Below are 19,469 nucleotides of genomic sequence, written 5' to 3'. Positions count from 1 at the left end.
AAGGAATCGTTCCTTTGTCTGCCATCAGTGCCTATCTTAGGGGGAGCGGACATTTGTTTAGGACTTGGGTGGGAATGGGTGGGGTGAGGACAGCAAGGCGTGGGTGTGGTTAGGATGGGGATCCCCTGAAGTGATGGGATGTTATAGTAACTGTGAAAAGAGCCTGCTTGGGAGAGAATATGTGTAGAACAACGTCGGTCCAGGAATGATGAGAGCCTGAATCTACTAGGTGAACCATGCCACGGTTGGTGCCTAGGATGTGTTACTACGGGTGGTATATGTAAGAGGAGCTGGGTTCAGGGAATTCTGATCTCATTGTGCTCTCTCTACAGTTTCCTATAACGCCACCACTGTCCTCAAGAATGGGGATGACACTGGGTGTGGGTTCTGAGGTGGTGTGGAGGATGCTGGCTAAGGAATGGGTCTCCACACAGCCACAGAGGAGAGCAGTTTGATAAGGCATACATCCTTGACTTGGAATCCCATTTCTAGGAGTTGCTCTTGGGAAGTAACAGCAACAGACACCATTCAGGTGCAGCCTGTGGATTAGCTCATCCGATTGTCACAGCAAACGGGGTCACCTCCCGGGTTCACACCCACCCCACTGCTCGGCACAGCAGCCCACCATCAGTTCCACAGCTGGGGAAGCTCCTCTTGTATAGTTTACTGGGAAAACAAGGAACGAAGCCCAGGGTCTCATAAACAATGAGATGGTTACAGTGAGCGTGTCCTCCCCCAACAGAGAGCTGACATAATCAGTGCCTCTGCAGACCACTTAATGCAAACAGCAGGAACACCGCGGATGGGGGCTGTGTGAGAACCATCAAGCACAACCGTGGGAGAGAAAGACACACACGCACACACACATGCATGCATGCACACACGCACGCACGCACCCACACTATACACACATGTACTCACGCTCACACACAGACACACACACACACGCTACACACACAGAAGCAGGCATGCATGGGCACACACACGCACACTTGCATGAGAACCCAGCAAACCGAGGCCCTGGGGTGTCAACAGCAGCTCTTTGGGTAGGATAATGGATCCTTTTATTTCTTCCTGATGTTACACTGCATTTCCCCAGTCTTCTCCAATGAATATGTGGGGCTTTTATAACCAAGAAAAACTTTCCTCACTCTACAAGCTAAGGTTCATCTCTGATAAAGGACCAGGTGTGAGCAAGCGGCGCCGCACACAGAAAAGTGTCAAGACAGGAGAAAAGGTCTTCTCTATTTTGATTTGGAGAGAAAACTCTTTGGCATAAAGCCAAGAACAAAAGAAAAGTAAACAATTAACCAGAGGATAGAAGTCAGAATTTAAATAGCATATGGCTGGGGGTTGGGGACTGTATGAGCAGGAGAAACTCAGAAGGGAAGAGGAGCCTCGCAGAGGCTCTGGGGTAGAAGGCAGGGCATCGAGCAGAAATGGCAGCTCCTCCTGGAAGGCAAGCAGAGGCTGAGCAATTTTACAAAGACCACAGGCCTGGAGAGAGCCACAAGCCTCATGACCCCAAGGGTGTGCAGACCAAAGGGAAAGAGAAGATGTCTCTAGTGGATGCTGAATTCAGAGCGGGAACCAGGTGGATCCATGCCCCGGTGCTCACTAGTACTCTGCAGGGTATCCACGCATGTTCATGTTCCGAAGACTCGCATGTCCCAGGCAAGACTCCTAGCAAGTCACAGGCCACAGTGCCCGGCAGTCAGGCCTGTCAGGCCAGAGGAGCTAAGCAGCCAAGATCCTCTGGGACAGCTGTATGGGATTTACTGAGAGCGGCCATGATACTCTGAGGCAAAGTGACCCTGAGGCCAACAGGAACCTGCAGTGGCCACGTGGGCCCCCAATTCCAAACACAAGGGCCACAAATGCCCTTCCTTGTTGCCATTAATATTGTACTAAGTGTGTAAAAACACGTGGTATTACAGACATGGTGCCTAATGGCCTATCTGCTTTAAATATTAAGGTGGTTAAATCTGTGAGAAGGTCGGTTATGGAGCCTGTGCAAGCCTTGCCTCACACTCCCCAGCCATTAGGGCTGAGAAGAGTGAGGGCCTGGAAGCCAGGGTGGTCCTGTGAGCAGAGACATCTGGGACTGAGTATGTGGCTGACTGTGCCCACCGCAGAAGGCCCAGGACTGGTTACACCCTTGCTCTTTGGACTATCTCTACAACTGCTCTGCCCAGGTGCTGGGGTTGTGCACCGGGCCATGTACATGTATGACCAAGAAGTAGGTACAGGGAAATCGAGACCACGAATTCAGGTCGGCTTGACCAGCGCAGGTTTCTTAGCCCTTCTGAGGCTCTGTTTCGCCATGTGAAAAGTGAGGACAGCCCTACATCGGCTACAGACGAGCTGTGATGATTCACCCTGGCAAGTGTGAGCTTTTCAAATCAACTGCTTGGCCGAGTGGCAATTGTGACTACAGGATGGGTTATCTAAACCCAGGGGTCTTATCCCTTCAAAGACCATTTCACGGGCAAGAGACACCATTGACATACGGTCTCCGTATGAGAGTCAGCATTTCTGAGAGTTTCCATCAGTGTGGGACAAAACAGAGGCCAGCTCCAGAATTCTGTCAACAAGGCTGTGCTTGCTCTAAGTGGCCCGCTGACCTCTACTGGCAACTCACTGTGTTCTAGTGTGTCACAAGGACGGCAGAGACTGGAGGACAGAAGGACTCCTTAATAAGAACCATCATGCAGAATCAGCAATATTCCAGCTGTGGCAGGTGAGACCAGTGTGAGCTCCCTCCAGGAGGGTTGAGAGCTCCTCTAGTTCAGCAAGCGGTCTCTAGATGGGGAGGGCCTTCCCACAGGCCTGGATCAGCTCCTCTGAGCAGTCAGCCCATAGGCACATCACCGGGAATAGGGCCCAGGTGCCCCCAACCCCCAGTGAGGACCGCTAGGGTACATTATGTGTCCCATGGTTTTATGTAGTGTCAACACCACCATTATTGTCAACAGTTACCAGGGCAGAGCCAATTCTCAGGCTAGAGACAGAACAAGTAGACCTTAGGAGCCTGGTGTCATCATCAGCCCCACAGATATAGGCACAGAATGATGGTCCTGATGCAAACTCAACTGGCATGGGCTGGAGTCCAGGATGCCAGATCGCAGGCTGTGACTAAAGCTGGTTTAGCTGCTCTCCATGGGGAAGAGAGCGTCTCCCAGCTCTGCTGTCCCACCCATGAGGGATGCACACACAGTTCTGGTGTCCAGTGCTGCATCCTCGAAGTGAGCATTGATTTAACTCCTTCTTCCAAGGAGAATAAACCAATTCATGGTTCTTTTACTCTGTCCATCATAGACTGATTCATTTTTTAAAGCTTTTGCCAGCTATTAAGCTTTTACATAAGCCTCCGTGGGCTTGTAGGCTCTGCCCATAACCAAAGCTGCCAGAGTCTTTCAGGCTGGCTGCCGGGTGAGTGGAAACCAGCTGGACCACTTTCCTGAATGGCCAGCTCCAGAACAGGGGCACTGCCTTCACAGTTTTTGGAGGGATTAAAAGGTAGGGGGAGTTCTACTGTCTTTTCAGTGCCTGAGAAATAAGTGTTTAATATGAAAATATTTAATATGAAAAAGAGACCAGGACCAAAACACATAAAGACAGGTTCACCAAAGAAAATATTACAAGCTATCTACATATTGTCTATCCATCTCTCCACCCACTATCTGCCTTAACACCTACCTCTCCATAATCTACTCATGCATCATCCACCTGCCCACCAACATATCATCTATCCATCACTTATCTATCCTAATACCTACCTATCTGTCCATCACCCATCTTATCGACCTCTCCATCATCCCCTTATCCATTCATCTGCCCCATCATCCACTCTCTATACTAACACCTGTATCTCCATCCACCACCCATCTTATCCATCGCTCATCCACCATCACCCAGCCATCCAGTATATCGTCTGTCTAGCCACCCATCCATCACTCGCCTAACATCTACCTATATATCCACCCACCCATCTTCCCACCCACCCATCTACCTACCCCCCATCCACATCTGAATTTCACCCCCAATTTATAAATTTCACATTTGAGCACACTGCTCATGCTGGGCTGTCTCTTGCTTCGGAGTGCTTAGCAATGACGTCAAGTTCAAGATGGTTAGAGCGAACCAGCAGGCAATCATGCTGTTTTGTTTGCTAAAATAAAATCTGTATTAGTCCTCATTTCCCTTTCTAATGTAGGAGATGTTTTTCTGGTCATTGCATTTGAAAAAGAATATAAAATAATAACAGAAATTTCCATTTATTACTGTGATCTAGACCTATTACTGAAATTATCTTTAAGAAGGGGGGGGCGTGGTTCTAGGGGCATGAGCACACACATGCTGAGGTGAATGGAAGGCAAGCTGCAGGCTTAGCCCCACCACTGCTCAGGCCGCTCCCCACTGGCCTGACGTCCAAGCTCACGGATGACACTCTGTCTCACCTGTCTTTCACGGAACTCTTCCAAACATAAAGGCTGCTTCTTAAGACAGACACAATGCAATGAGTGCACAGAAGAAAATTAATGACAATCCCCTGGTCAGGTCCCAGTGTGTAAACAGATGTATCATGGGTGGAGGTGGTGGGGGTGCCCTCTGCTTACCATTTACTCAAACACACGGTACTACTGATCCCAAAGCACCCCTCTAGGCTAGACACTCCTATTTTGCAGACTCTAAGGCTCAGAGAATTAAGTAATGCCCCTGAAGCCATACAGCAAGGGCTGGGGAAAGAAACAAAGGGCAATCTACAAGATAGAGTGATGTCCTGCAGGGATGGCACTGGGTGACTCCTGCAATGTTGGCTATGAGCTAAGCAAGCCCACGGTGCACTGTGGGAGCAACGAAGTCCAGAGCTGCCTGCGTCAGGAGCTGATGTTTCACACACACAGAGTAGCGCCCCATCCTGCCCTGGAAACCCCATCCCTGGAGAGGCTGTGAGATGAGAGATCCAGCAAGGCAATTGTGTGAGCCGGCTTCCCCTTCCTGGATCTCTCAGATCTAGCATTTAAGGGGAAAGGATTGAGAGGCATAGCTGCCTAGCCTGACCCAGAGAAGCTCTACCACAGTGTGGAGTAAAATTAAGGAGGGGGACACCAAAGACCCAGGGTCATGGGAGGAGAAGGGTGACAGTCAATACAAAACCAAAGGTGGCCTGTGAGGGGACGGAAGCTAGAGTGGACAGGTTCGAGGAGCAAGCAGAGCCAGGCTAGAGGTGCCTTCTGAGGCCCTCTCAGGGTGCCAAAGGTAGCCCTCAGGCTTGGGCGCTTGAATCTGCATGGCTACTATGGGAACTCTTGGATTCACTGGAAGCTATAGGCGTCAAGCAGAGGTTAACGTTCACAACCATATGCCCAAGGCCTGAGCCACACTTCCATCTGCATGAGTGTCCTCCTCCTAATCCTAGCAGCCAGCAATGTTCCCGCCATGACCAAGTCTCTGCAGATGTACTTTTGAAATGAAGCAGTCCTGGATTACGTGGGGGTTATCTCTAAATGTGATCCCAAGAGTCCTTATAGAGAAAGGGAGGCGGAGCTTGACACATGAGAAGATGGTGATGTAAGGCAGGAGCTGGCAGGAGCCCATTTGAAGATGGGAGGCATGGAGCTATTGCAGAAGGACGCTGGTAGCTTCCACGAGCTGGTGAGGGAGGAAAGGCTTTTACAGAGCTTTCAGAGGGAACACAGCCCTGGTGATACCCTGGCTCAGGCCCAGGGAGACTGAGAATTTCCGTTGTGTTAAAGCCAGGGGATCATGACCAGGACCATATGGATTAACTTCAAGTCCCGACGCTAAGGAGGTCAGAATCCGTTCGGCAGGTGACAAAGTTCTGAGGATAAGCAGAGACAGGACAGTTCTAAAGACAAACGCCAATAAGGCAGACACACAGGGAGCCTCCGGAGTCTCAGGAGCCGGAGGTGGCCACTCCCTCAGAGGACTGTATGAGCCTAGTGGGAATAGGTGAGAAGCAGGAGGTAGAAGAGCCTGGCTTCTATGGGAGTCCTTCCTTGGGCAGCAGGGAAAGGCCACTCTGATACCCCCGAACCTCCTCCAGCTCCCTTAGGTTGCCTGACTGCCGGCAGACTCCAGGATCTGTGAGCCTGTTTGGGTCCATGCTGGTCTCAGGCTCCACTTATTTGGGTTTGTCTGTCATGCCTGATATACTCATCTTTCTTGTCAAAGCTCTGGGTTACTTTGCTTTTATTTTTTTTAAAGACACTTCTCGTGTCTGAAGCCAATGTCACTGCTATAAATAATGGATCATAGGAGTTAAGTGGAGAGAAAAAAAGAGACCAAATGACTCCTTTTAAAAATTGCTATGCAGAGCTCAGTGCAGAGAATGTGGAGGACGTTTCTGGGGCTCCTCTGATAACAATCTGGTGGCCTTCTCCCACCAGGCAGCCCCTGTCATCCTGAATTTAGACTGCACCCAAGAATGGAGCAGTGTGAAGATGAGGACAGGTGAGGTGAGCTGAGCAGCCTGAGGACGGAAAGTGGACGTTCTGACAAGGGTGGAGACTCCCTGTGCAGCTCCCCTCCAACAGACACTCAACGGAGAACTCTGAGACCTCAGGCCACGCTGTGGCCTGCGGCTGAAGGCTTGTCCCTAACTGATGGAGGTATCAGGAGGTGGCAGGACCTTCAGCAGATATGGCCTCATTGGTGGAAGGTCACCATGGCTAGCCCTTGATGGGGACACTGGGACTCCGGCTTCTTCTCTCTCTGCTCTCTAATTCCTGCCGTCTGGGAGGTGAGCAGCTCTGTCCTGCCACATGCTCCCCACCGTGATGCCCTGCCTCTCCAAAGACTCAAAGTGATGGGGCTCAGTGAGCTCAATGGAAAAACCTGGAAACGTTCCTCCTTAGAAGCTGGTCTCAGGCATTTTGTCACCATGATAGAGGCTGGGGCTGACGGGAAGCAATGGATTCTGTCATTACCAGCTCCAGTGGGAATGATATAGGAGAGAGATTCCATCCAAGACACAGTGGGAAAGGCTATTAATACAATGAGCCCCCGGAGCAGAGGCAGACAGTCTTTATGGTCCCCTTGGGGTTGAGAGAAGGCCAAGCTGCATGGAAGATGGCCAGAGAAGGCTGCTGTGTGGCTGGTATGGGACACTTGCTGGGAGCTGAGGACCCCAAACCAGGAACTCCCATGATCAGAGGTACCACGGCATATCTGAGGGGTGGGCAGAGCTTTCCTCCCAGTGAGGGGCTGGTGATGGCTATGATGGAGTGGGCCCCTCTCATGCAACCCCATGGCCAGACAGCTCGTGTTACTCTGTATTGCTTTCAGTGTAATTTAAACCCTCCTTAAAGTGCCCTACCTACCTGTCCAGCTAAGGACTGTGTCCACACCGGTCCTTCCTTTCCCATTCCACTCACTCACCAGGTGCTATGCCATCTCTCCCTTTGGATACCATAGGATGCTCCCCCTTCATTATAGATTTGGTATCTGAATAGATAGTATTCATCTAGGGGGTGGGGGCTCCCCAGAACTTTCTTGACCTGTCTTGGCTGCAAAACATTCCAGCTATTTGCATTTTTGTTACTGGGCCCTTCCCAAGTCAAGAGGATCAAGAGACCTCTTGTAGATCAAGTCTACATAGCGAGAGGTCCTGCGTAGGAAGGCATAGGTCCCAATATGGGGAGAAACAGACATGGGCCACAGGATGGCAGGGAAGCCATCACAGACGGGCTTAGAGACACCATGAACCTCTCAGACCATCATGACTTTGGTGACCTGTGCCCTTTCCTTCCTCTTTGTCACTTACGATACCAGCCTCTGGAAGATGGAAAGAAATGCTTGTTTCTACTTCTCTAAAGAGACTCTGGGGGCTGAATTGTGTCCCCCTCAAATCCTTGTGCTCCCAGCACTTTAGACTGATGACCCAGAGACAGGTGATGGAACTAAAACTGTCTTGGTGAGAATGTTGGAGATCCAACGCAACTTTTAAGTACCCTTATCTGAGGCAAGCAGGATACAGACACACACAGAGCGCTGGGCGCCCATGTAAGGACACAGGACATACTGCCTACAAGCCAAGGAAAGAGTCCTCAGGAGGAACCAGCCCCGAGACACTATGGCCTTGGGCCTTCAACCTCCAGGACTCAGTTTCTATGCTGAAGCCCCCTGTTGGAGACACGTTGTCATGGCAACACACTCTAAGTATAGGGATAATGGGCTCTGGAGGCTAGAGACAATCTAGGCCAATCCGTGTGCTTCCTGGAAGCTGATTTACAGTCCTGCTGGGCCAGTACTGCATGTTCCCCTCTACAGTCTGTGAGATGGGTGGATTCTAGGGAAACCAGCCTGTGGTCCCTCACTGCCCCCATATAAGGAGAGGTCAGCTCTGTGGGCCTTGTGTGCCACTGGGGTCCAGGTGGGAAAATGGCACTCTGATGACAGGAGTGGTTAGCACACTTGTGGGAACCAAAGCAGCACTGTCTACCCTCCTCTCTCTCTCTCTCCCCACTTTGGGAAGACATGGCCTAGACATCAGAGCCTGAGGACCCCGTGGAAGCTATCTGCATGTCACTGGGACCATGTGCACCACCCAGGGCTGGGGACTCTTTTTCATAAGATCCACACTGCCTCCCCTCATTAGAAAGAAGGGGAGCCCATTGCGGTGTACGATGGCTTGTGGGGAGCCCATGGTGGCATGCGACGGCTCGTGGCTGTTGGAGAATTCTCACCACTTGCCAAGAGAATGGCTTTCTCAAAGGTGAGCTGAAACAATCCAGCAGACATCCCTGGGTCTGCTTGGTGCCCAGTCGGGCAGCTGTGGGTTTGGAAACGACCACATCCAAGGGCGGGGTGACGTAGCCAGTGTGGCACCTGGTGCCTGGTTATTGCAGTATGGGTGTGCCTATTTCCACCCACAGGGCTGCCTAGGGAAGGGCCCTGGAGTAGGGTCATGGCTGGAGGAAGCACCCAGGACAGGGGGCCCTGGGGTGGAGTAGAAGTGGGGTGTGGGCCGAGTGCATGGACCTGGGAAGAGCCTGGCAAGGAAAGCCAGCTGCTGGGTCTGGCTTCACTTGGGCAATTGGTCCATGCCCATTCTGGGTTTGCTGTTGTGACTCAATGCTTGCCCAGGGAGGGTTTCTACTCAGTGGCGCACTGTCCCCTGCAGGTATGTCCCTGTGCCATGCTGATGTCATTATGGCTGACATATCCACCCACATCACATGGCTGTGCTGAGCCCAAAGGTGTCCCTGAGGAGGCACTAACACAGCCCATGCAGAGAGCTTGCATCACCCACTTGGAGCCACGGGCCCGCCGTGCTTGCTTCCAGAAGCAAAGCCTGACACTCAGAGAGGAAGTGTGTATATGTATAGTGTATGTACATGTACATGTGTGTGTGAGGGATTTGTATGTGGATGTATGTAATGTGAGCCTGCATATATGTGTGTAAATGTGTATATGTATGTGTGTATGTAATGTGTGATTTGTGTGAGGTATTATTTTGTATGAGGCACTAAGATGAGGTCTGTATTCATGTCATATGTAGCATATAGCATATATAATGTATATGACATGTGTATTGTGTAGTATATGAATGTGTATGAGACCTATGTGTGTGCACAATATGTGGTGGGAAGGTATATATGATATGTGTTCATAGTATTGATGTATATATGTGAAAAGGTGCTTTATGTGATGTGTGTGGCAAACATGCTATGTGGTGGTGCATGTATGAGGTATGAATGTGTAATATGTTCGTGTGATGTGTGGTGCATGTGGGGTGCCGTGTGTGAGTGCACTTATACAATGAGGGGCTGGCCTCTGCTCCCCATGCGCTGACTGTCATCCATACTGAGCCTCTGCCCACCATGTCCACCTACTCCCACGTGCCTGTGCTGCACCCCCATACGCTGCTGCAGTGGTCTGAATGAGAAACATCCCCCGTAGGCTCATGTATGTGAACACTTGGTCCTTGGCGGGCGGTGCTGTTTGGGGGAGTTATGGAACCTTTAGGAGGTGGAGCCTTGCTGGGGGAAGTGTATCACTGGCATGGGCTTGGAGGTTTTGTGGCTGGGCCCCATTTCCTGTACTCTTTCTGCTTCCTGTGTATGTATGAATTGTGCTCTCTCTGTTCCAAGCCAGCCTCAAGGCTTCCCCAGTATGATGGCCTGTGTCCCCTCTGAAACCGTGAGCTAAGACAAGCAGCCTTCTCTAAGCTGCTTTCGGTCTCAGTGTTCTGTTACAGCATCTGAGAAGCAACCGATCCACCTGGGCTGCCTCTGGGGGCTCCTCCCTGCACCCGAGTCCCTAGACCACTTCATCTCTGCCCTCGCCATGATGGCACAGACATCACCTCCCACACTGGTTTCGTGGGGCTCAGCCCAGACACAGGGGCCCAGGGTAGAACTTGTCCCATAGACTCTGTGATGGTTTGAATAAGATGTCATGAATAGTCTTGGGTGTTTGAACACTGGGTTCCCAGTTAGTGGAGCTGTGTGGGGGAGACTCAGGGGGTATGGCCTTGCTGGAGGAAGTGTGTCAATAGTGTCTTTTAGAGTTTATGGTCCCACACTATACTAGCTTGTCTCTCTCTCTCCTTCCTGCTCGCAGTTCAAGGTGTGAGCTCTCAGCATCTAGTTCCTGCTACCATGTCATGCATCTCCTCCGTAATGGACTCTAGCTCTCTGGAACTCCAAGTCAAATAAACCCTTCTTTGTATGAGCTGCCTTGGTTCTCTATCACAGCACGAGAAAGTCGTCAATACAGATGCCCAGCGGCAGTGTGGTCACTGGCTGCCGCCACAGTCACCGGCTCTAAGCTGCCGCTTTCCTGTCAGTTAGCAACGGTGACACCCTCGGCTCTCACAGCCAGTCTTGGATATGTCCGAGCACACACCATCACTGACTTGAGCCTTTAATCACAGCTTAAGCTTAACTCAGCCCTGCAGGATCTGCACGACACTGCTCCAGGCAGCAGGCTGGGCTGGGGCCTGAAAGCCAGTCTTGCCGGCCATGGACTCATTAGGACTGAGAGTTCCAGGTAGAGCAATGCTCAAGTTGCCTAGGCAGTAATGCCAAAGGCCACCTCTCGGGCTGGGTGTGAGGCTAGAGAAGTCTAAAAAAACTCATGGGAGGGAGCTTGGTCACATCAATAAGTAAATAAACAAATAAATATACGCAACTGGCTACCTGACCACAACAGGCCCAGGTGGTTAAGTTTGGACACTTCTTCTGGTGACTTCTAGATTGTTAGTTCTTGGAGGAGCCAGGAGCCTGTCCACAAGCCAGAGTCCTGGGCTAAAGAGCTGTCCCAACCTCCACCACTACACAGGGAGACTCTTGCTTTCCCAAGCCTTCCACTTAGCCCTTTTCACTTCCAGGCTGGCTTTGCCTTTAGAGCCGCCACTCATCCCTGGGCGATGCTTTCAGCCTGCCTCACAAAGAAATGAGCCTGAAGCTCACAGTCAGCGACATGAGGTCTGTGTGTCTTGTTCCACCCACGCCTATTACTGAGCGGTCCTCCCTTAAGAGAGCTGTATGGTGACACGGCCACCAACTGAGCAGAGGAGGGTGGACTGGTGGCTAAGCCAGGACAGGTGTTACTGAACCAAACGTGCCTGGCAGGGGCATCATTGATCCTTCATTCCCCGAGTGAGCCTGGACACGTGGCCTGTTATGGGAGCGAAAGGGGGCCACTCAACAACCCAGAGAGGATGGGGGTTGCCCTCAGCCAGGCACAGAGACCAGATAGCTTTAAATGTATGGTGTAGATTAACAAACAATAAACAAAACCAGGGTCACTTAGTCACACATTCCGAGAGCCAGCCATGAGGACATTCAACACAAACAAGCACATTTAATCTCCCCAAAGCACAGGCAGACGGTCCTTTCTTGCCCATTTCCTTGCTGATGGAGATCCTAAGATCCAGAGAGGGTAAACAGTGTCCAACTAAGCCACACAGCAAAAAAGGTAAAGGAATATCTCCATCTGGGCCTCAACTATGACGTCAGAGTGCCAGGGAATGGTCTGCGTGTCATCAGAGCCTCATCTGTCCTCCCATCAGACACACTGCAGGACCTTCTCCATATGTAGGTCCCATACTGGCCCCGTGTACACTAGGAAACAAACGCGGCGCTGACAAGAGGCTGAAGAACACCAGGCAGGGTCCCTGACTGTCTGCGCCGATGGGGATAATGGCACACTGTGGTCTAGCCATGTAGCTAGTCCTGAAGAGGAAGGCAGTCTTGACTCCCACCATAACACGGCAGGACACTGTGCCAAGTGAAAGAAGCCAGGAAAAGGACAGGTACCGCAAGATTCACTTGGATGAGATCCCAACTATGGCTAAATTCATGGAGACTGGATGGAGAGAGAGAGGGAGAGGGAGGGAGGGAGGGAGGGAGGGAGGGAGGGAGAGAGAGAGAGAGAGAGAGAGAGAGGAGCGAGCACCAGGGCCCAGGGAGGGTGGAGAATCCAGGTTTAAGAGAGACCAAGCTTCCTTTCTACTAGAGAAAGTACTAGTGGTGAACGGAAGTGCTGGCTGCCTGGCACTATGAGCTAACTTAGGGCTGCTGAGCCGTGCATTTAACAATGTTACATATAGTTTATCGCAATTTTAAAAATCACACAGTCGGTCTAAGTGGGCAAAAAATAAAGCTACAGGGAGTTTCTGTCTGGGATAAACTGGAGAAGAGGTGTGCAGGGTGAGGTGGAGGGGCGACACGCTACTGCATACTCCCCGTGCCGCCAACGAGAGTACCAGCTGGGCATGCAGCACGCAGGGCATGCAGATGCACACTGACAAGACATGATGCTGTGGTCATCAGGAATCATAGTCCCATCTCAGGTCCAAGTATCAGTCAAGTCACAGGCTGTGCTTTCCGTGAATGGAACTACCAGGCTGGAGCTGGACTCCTGTGAGGCTGGAGCCCTGTGCTCTGCTCAGAGCAGGTCTTGAAAGGAGGCAATACACAGCAGTCTGTCTGGACAAGGACCCTGCAAGGTGCTTCCCTGGTGACTCAGTCAGTTCTTCTTATCAAAGACATGCTGTGCCCCACCCCCTGTGTGGATCAGGGGTGTGGCTTGCTGGGTTATTGGCAGCCTGGTGACTAGGCAGGAGGGGGCTTTTTTTGTGGCGTGAGAGGCCGCGGGGCATGCCTGGCACTCAGGCAGTAAGCTGTATGAGCAGAGTCCAGCCGGGATGCCCCGAGGTGCTCCCATTGCTGGCACAGAGACCATACTGCATCATCTCTCATTTGCATGTCGGTCCCACTGAGCCGCCAGGACTCCATGCCCTTCCCATGCTCTTGACTAGAGCTGTGTTTCCTACATTTTCAAGGCCAGACGGGCCTCACTCACAATGTGCTCTGGGGAGGTCTCTGGCCCCTTGGCTCTGGGCATAAGTTGGTCCCAACAGGTATGGCTTCTGTAAGTCAGAGATGGAAGAAGGGGGTCTTTGGTTCTGTTGGTTCATTCCCAGCGGCTTTGGGTCAGACTCATTGGATCTGGAAGAATTATAAAGTGGTACCTGCCACAGCTTCTTCTGGGTCCTCAAGATTGTTGGGACTGGGGGCTGTGAAAGGTATTGAGACATAAGGCCACCCACAGGCCTGAGGAGCAACTGGGCATCAACAAGTTTCCCAGGTGCCCACCTGCCCCCTGAAGTCACCAGTCTCTGCATGGTCCCTCTGTGGGAATGTTGCCACCTTCCCACTGAAGTGACTTTCACATCTGTCCTGTCAGTTTTTACCATCCACCTGGTACGACCCAGAGTCACCTGAGAAGAGGGAGTCTCAAGGGACAGCCCAGACCATGTCGGCCTGTAGTCACAGCTATGGGGAATGACCTTGATTGTTGATTGACACCCTGGTCTGCGTAAGAAAGTGGGCAGAGCTGTGTGTGATGGTGGATGCTTTTAATCCCAGCAGAGCATGAGCCAGGGGAGGTAGACCAGTAAGCCGCACTTATGGCTGGTTTTCTGCTTCGGTTCCTGCCATGACTTCCCTCAGGGATGGACTCTGACCTAAAGTATAAACCGCATGAATCCTTTCCTCCCCAAGCTGCTTTTGGTTGTGGTGCTCATTACAGCAACAGAAAACAAAGTAGGCCACCATCTTCTAGTCATCAAGGACAGAATCAAATGCCACCGTGGAGGACCAGGGACACTGCCCTATATCTACCACAAGCAGATCAGTCTCCTTGCACCTCTGGGCAACACCGGTGTTTCCAAAGGACTGCAGGCTATCAGCAGTCACTTCGTGACAGCGTCAAGCTGGGTTTAAGCCTATAGCATCCCTTCCAGGTCAAAGGTCACTGGGAATGCCTGGCTTCCAGGAACCTCAGATCAAAGCTGGGCACAGAAGGAGGGGCCAGAGCCTGCTCTCTGATTTCACAGTGACCTCCTAAGGTCCTCCTGGGATACTCCTACTGTAGGGTCCCATCAGGCCCTTAACAGTGGTTTGCTTATTGCAAAAGAAACTGAAAGTTGAGGTGATTTTATTTATCTTCACAACCAGTTCTGATCCTGGCAGAGACCCAGGGGCCATCTCAGGCCAGCGGTCAGAATGGACATAGAATTGGCCATTCAAATGGCCCCTACTCCCCATTCCTTCCTCCCTATTTCCACACTGAGTCTCTGGAGGATGAGGACACCCCTCTTCTTCTAGCTCACTGCACTCAGGGTACCATGCCCATATTTGTTTAAAGAGTCTAAGTTATAAACATATCAGAGGAAGGCAAATGGAGTGTTCTATAACTGCTGAAGGCAGCCAAGGGGAACCGCTGAACCTGGTTTGATGAGGGAGAGGGCAGTGGAGCCAGGACCCACAGGACTGAGCCAGTTCGTCCCGGCCGTAAGAAGCATGGGGATATGAGTGGGAGGAGACCATACAGTGGCAGAATAGCCGCTGTGTGCCTGGATGGGCAGGACCATCTGTTCCAAAGTGAAAGGGCAAGACTATTCTAAGGGAGGATAAGGTAGGACACTATAGGTGGTACCACGCCCATCACAGGACAAGGCAGGTGCATTCTTTAAACAATAGAAGGTGGAACCACAGAAGAGGCGGAGGCGCAGGCTAGGAAAGAAGGCTTAGTTCTTGAGGGCCACGGGCAGCTATAAAAGGCACAGGTAGGGTAGAGGATGCCGGAGGAGGAGAGAGCATGGAGCCACAGCACCAGTGACCAACCCTGCAGGGCATGCAAGGCTGAGGACGCTCAGTGCAGAGGAGCCGCACCAAAGAGGACATCTTTGGTGTGGAGACAGTAGATTGGAGCCTGGCAGGTGCACAGAGACACAACAGGACCAGGGGGTTGGAACCCAGGAGTGTGCTGAGAAGCCCCAAGCAGAACTGGGTACTGTGAACTCTGGGTTCCAGCAGGACCAAGGCCAGGCAGCCACATTCACGGAGACAAACCATTTAGATGGGGACACTGACCAGCGTCCTCGTGCTGCTGCGCCCAGTGGCTTTTCACATTTCGAGCAGAAACGGCTCAGCAAAGCTCAAGTGGCTGTTTCCATAGTAAGACCCAGGTTCCAGCTGCGGAGATGGGCCGGGACAAAGCCACAGGCAGCTTAGAGTGGCTGAGGAGGGGCGCTTACCACACCAGGGCCAGGCTCTAACAAAGGCTCCCAGGCTCCCCCCTTGCCCAGCTACTGGCTTTTCAACCAACCCAAGGCTGGTTGGGCTGAGGCCCTGAAGGGCTCTGCTTTCCTTACAGGTCTGCAAACCCAGGCAGGGGCCCTCTGGCTCTCTGATGCGAACTGCCTTATGCTCGACATCCCTAAGTGGGTAAGTTCAGAGCTTTCCTCCCCTGTAGATTAGATAAGGGACCGAGTACTGAGGTCTGGAGGCACGACCACCTCCTCCCAGTGCGGAAGCTAAGAAAGGACACAGGAGAGTCCTCAGAGCAAGGATGGAGGGGGTCTAGTTTCTAGAGAGCAGATCCGGCTCCCAACTCCCTGCTTCTTTAAAGGACTCCCGGACCCATCTGTACATCCCAGCAAGCCGAGGAACCAAGGGACAGGAATGTAGAGACGTGGCTGGACGGGCAACACTGCCCGTGGCCACTGTGAAAATTCTAACTCAGTGTGTTCTAAAGGCTTCTAGGTCTGCAGGATGGGAACCTTCCCTCCCACCACAGAGGAAGGAAGCCAGTTCATGAGGCTCCACAGCACAGACCCCACCATGTCCCTCTGTCACATCTTGGCCAGCTGGAAATAACTTAGGGTTCCTACCATTTGTGAGCTTCCCACCCGCAGCCCAACACAGTACCCTGAGTGTCTCAGTCATGCTGGACCCTAGCCTCCAGCAGCCAACTTTAGGGCTTGTGTTGCTCGCTGGGTACCTGATCTGCCTCATCTGTCTACACCTACAACAGCAAGCCCACTCTTACCTCACTTAAGAGCTGAGAAAACAGACACAGGTTGAAGCAACTAACCAAAGCAGACATGAGAAGTGGAGGACCTTGGGGACACAATGGCTCCAGCCCAACGGTCCTACAGATTTTACATAGAGTCTGGGAGAACAAGCCCCCCCTAGGCCCTCTTATCTTCTACATGAAATGACCCAGAGAGAGAAGCCAGAATCCCCCAAATTCTCACTGCCATTCCCATTAAAGAAAGCCGGGTACTGTATGCACCCAGAATTGTCTCCATGCACAAAAAGCAGCACTGAGCAGTAGCCAAACTACTTCACTAGTTCCTTTGAGTCCCACCCTGGTACAATCAAGAGGGCCCGAGGTCTCCTCCCTGAACTTTGTTGGGCAGGTAATACCAGCAAAAGCCAGTGTTAGCAATGTGGTCCCCTCCCATGTCTGCCTGAAGCTGAGGTGGCCAGGAGTTCGTATCAAGATGGACAAAAGGCTGAGAAAACACAGGAGTCATGGGCAAGCCCCTCACCAAGACTGATGCCTTGGCAGAAAGCGACACATGCCTTATCTCATCCCCAGGGCCCAACCCTTTCCCTGGGGGTTTATTCCTTGGTCTCCCATGAAGAAGAGATGGAGTGGGTAAATGAAAGCCAGAAATGATTGCATGCTGGGAACTTTCAGATATGCCCAGTGCCTAGTAAGAGGAAATGCTCTGGGATGGTGTACAAGGTCTCAGCAGTGTGGATGGGTGCAGGGTTGCAGGGCACGGAGCCTGAGATGTGAACATGCACACCAGGAAAGCCAGAGACCTAGTTCTCACCAGGCTAAAGGTTCACCTCAACACCTAGTGCTGATGACAGGGTGCCCAGGATCAGTGAGAGGCTGACCGCAGTGGCAGGGTGGAGGCCCTCTTGCTCCACCAGCCTCTACTCCATGGTGTGAAGACAAGAATGTTTATGAGCAGACAAAGACAGAGAATAATGCCTCTTGTGTTCTGCCATGGTCCAGGCACTGTTTATACCTCTCATTTACTTCTCATTACAGTCTATAAAGCAGATATAATGATCCCTTCACAGACGAGGATGCCAGCCAGAGGAGCCCAAAGTGGCAGAGCCAGCACTCAACATCAAGTCTCGCCTCCACCCAAAGCCATGACCTTCTAGCCTAGTGCAGGAGCCTGCCCCGACCCACCCCAGGGTTGGCCTGTAGGTGGCCTTTCTAGAGGTCACTCAACTTCAGGTATATCCACTGGGAAAGCCCACCTTACCCACAGTCTCAGACCAGCCTACCAGACCCAAAACTTACTCGGGTCCTCCTAAACCTTTCTTCTACTTTCCACTGGTTGCCAAGCAGCTATTTGAGGACCTCTGGGGGAGATTTTAGGAAGGACCTGCCACTTTTGGCCAGGTGACACCTCATCTTTCCTCTTTAAAGGGATAAAAGACGGCCAGCAATGTAGCATAATAACAGTGTCTGCCTTGCATGCATGAAGCCCACGGTTTCATCCCTTGCACCAAAATTTAAAAAAACAAAACAAAAGCAGATCTTTAATAAATTCTCATTTGGTGGGCTAGGGGAAAATGCATGGGTACAGATATGTGCTTTGTATACACATTGTATACACATGCATGCACACATCTGGCATGTGTGTTGATGCCTTCACATGCATACGTGCACGTGTTTGTGTGCTCAAACGGGCTGAGGCAGGAAGACACGCAGTGAAGTCCTTCCTTCCTCTGGGAGGAAGAGGAGGCTGTTACATCTCAGTAGCTGTGCTCCAGGAGTCGGGAGCTGGGATCTGGACCTGCATCTCAACCTGCACCTGCCCACGATGCTCAAGTAAGAGGCTGACCACGGTCGCTGGAAGGTACTTCCCAGCCCCTCCCAAGTCACCAAGCCTGAGGAGGGACGGTACTTCCCATTTTTCCAGGATCAGTCTGAGAGTGGAGGGTGGGTTTCTCTTACTAATGAAGCCAACCAGACAAGAGAACACACCTGAGAACGGAGGCCCATGCCCATCAGGTACCCCTCCTTGGCTTCCTTTGCTGGGTTTACAGCAAGCTGCCCGGCTTCTCTGAGATGTCCAGCGGAGGTCCGGGAACAATTTCCCCACAAAGGGCTTTTCCATAAACACTCACTTTAGAGGGCAGCTAATGAGACCCTCCCCCACTCCCACCCCCGCCAGCTTACCCATTGTCCCTTTGTCAATATCAACGAAGTCAAGGACACTAAGTGTCCAGAGAAGGGTCTTTAGAAGGGGAGGGACCGCGAACAAAAGGGGTCCGTGGCGAACCCCTCTCCTACGTGGCTCAAGTTGGTTGGAAAGGCAGTGTACAGCAGAGCCGAAAGCGGGTCCATCAGTCCCCACGAGGTCACAGGACGCAGCGGCAGGTTCTGCCCCCCTCCCACGACTGTCGCCGTCCACCTGGGAACTGCTCCGCGGGTCTGCACCCCCGGCTGCCGCGCCTCCCGGGGCTCTGCGCGCACGGCGGGCCGCCAGGATCAGCTCCGTCCGTGGGCTCGGCGCCTGCAGTGGGGACACCTGCGCTTACTGGGGCTCACAGAGGCCGCAGAGGAGGGGCGGGGTACCTTCTGGATGCGTCCATCGATGTCCAGGTAGATGGCCTTGGGCCGGTAGCTTGAGGAGCCGGCCCCCATCGCGCCCGCAGCAGCTCTTGGACTTTTTCACCTTACTTTCTCTCCGCGGCCACCGCGCCGGGAGGGCGGGGGAGGGGGGAGGGGCGGGGGAGGGACGGGGGCGGCCAGCCAACCAGAGCCTGCGGCTCGCGGCCTCCGCACGCCCCTCCTCCCACGGCGCCGGCCCGCCCCGCCCTTCCATTCCCTCTCCTCCCTTCCCTTCCCTTCTTCAACCCCTCCCCTTCTCCATCCTCCTTCTTTCTCACCAGGGCTCCTCCCTCCTGCCTCTCCCCCGCCCCTAGTCTCCTTTCCCTTCTCCTACTCCCATTCTCCTCCTCCCCCTCTCTTTCCCGCCTCCTCCCTCCCAGCCTTCCCCCCATTATTCCTGTCCCCCCTCCTCTTTCTCCCTCCCACCTTCTTCTGTTCCCTCTGCCCACCTTCCTCTATCCTTTTCTCACCCTTTTCTTTCTTTCCCAACCCTACCT

General features: G+C 52.5%; 1 protein-coding gene across 3 annotated transcripts in view; it reads right to left on the bottom strand.

Annotated features, from left to right (window-relative positions):
* Positions 1-19,075, bottom strand: part of Pde9a (phosphodiesterase 9A) — a 90,011-nt gene extending 70,936 nt beyond the window's left edge. For all 3 annotated transcript variants that reach the window (XM_075979773.1, XM_075979771.1, XM_075979772.1), the window contains exon 1: positions 18,937-19,075. In XM_075979773.1, the coding sequence (XP_075835888.1) occupies positions 18,937-19,005 (69 nt within the window). In that variant the 5' untranslated portion in view covers positions 19,006-19,075. The remainder of the gene's footprint in view (positions 1-18,936) is intronic.
* Positions 19,076-19,469: the final 394 nt, after the last annotated feature.

The sequence above is a fragment of the Microtus pennsylvanicus genome, chromosome 7, assembly GCF_037038515.1.
Source record: "Microtus pennsylvanicus isolate mMicPen1 chromosome 7, mMicPen1.hap1, whole genome shotgun sequence".
In the NCBI taxonomy this organism is placed as follows: Eukaryota; Metazoa; Chordata; class Mammalia; order Rodentia; family Cricetidae; genus Microtus; species Microtus pennsylvanicus.
Note: the sequence above shows the minus strand (reverse complement) of the source record. Positions and strands in the feature narration are given on the sequence as shown.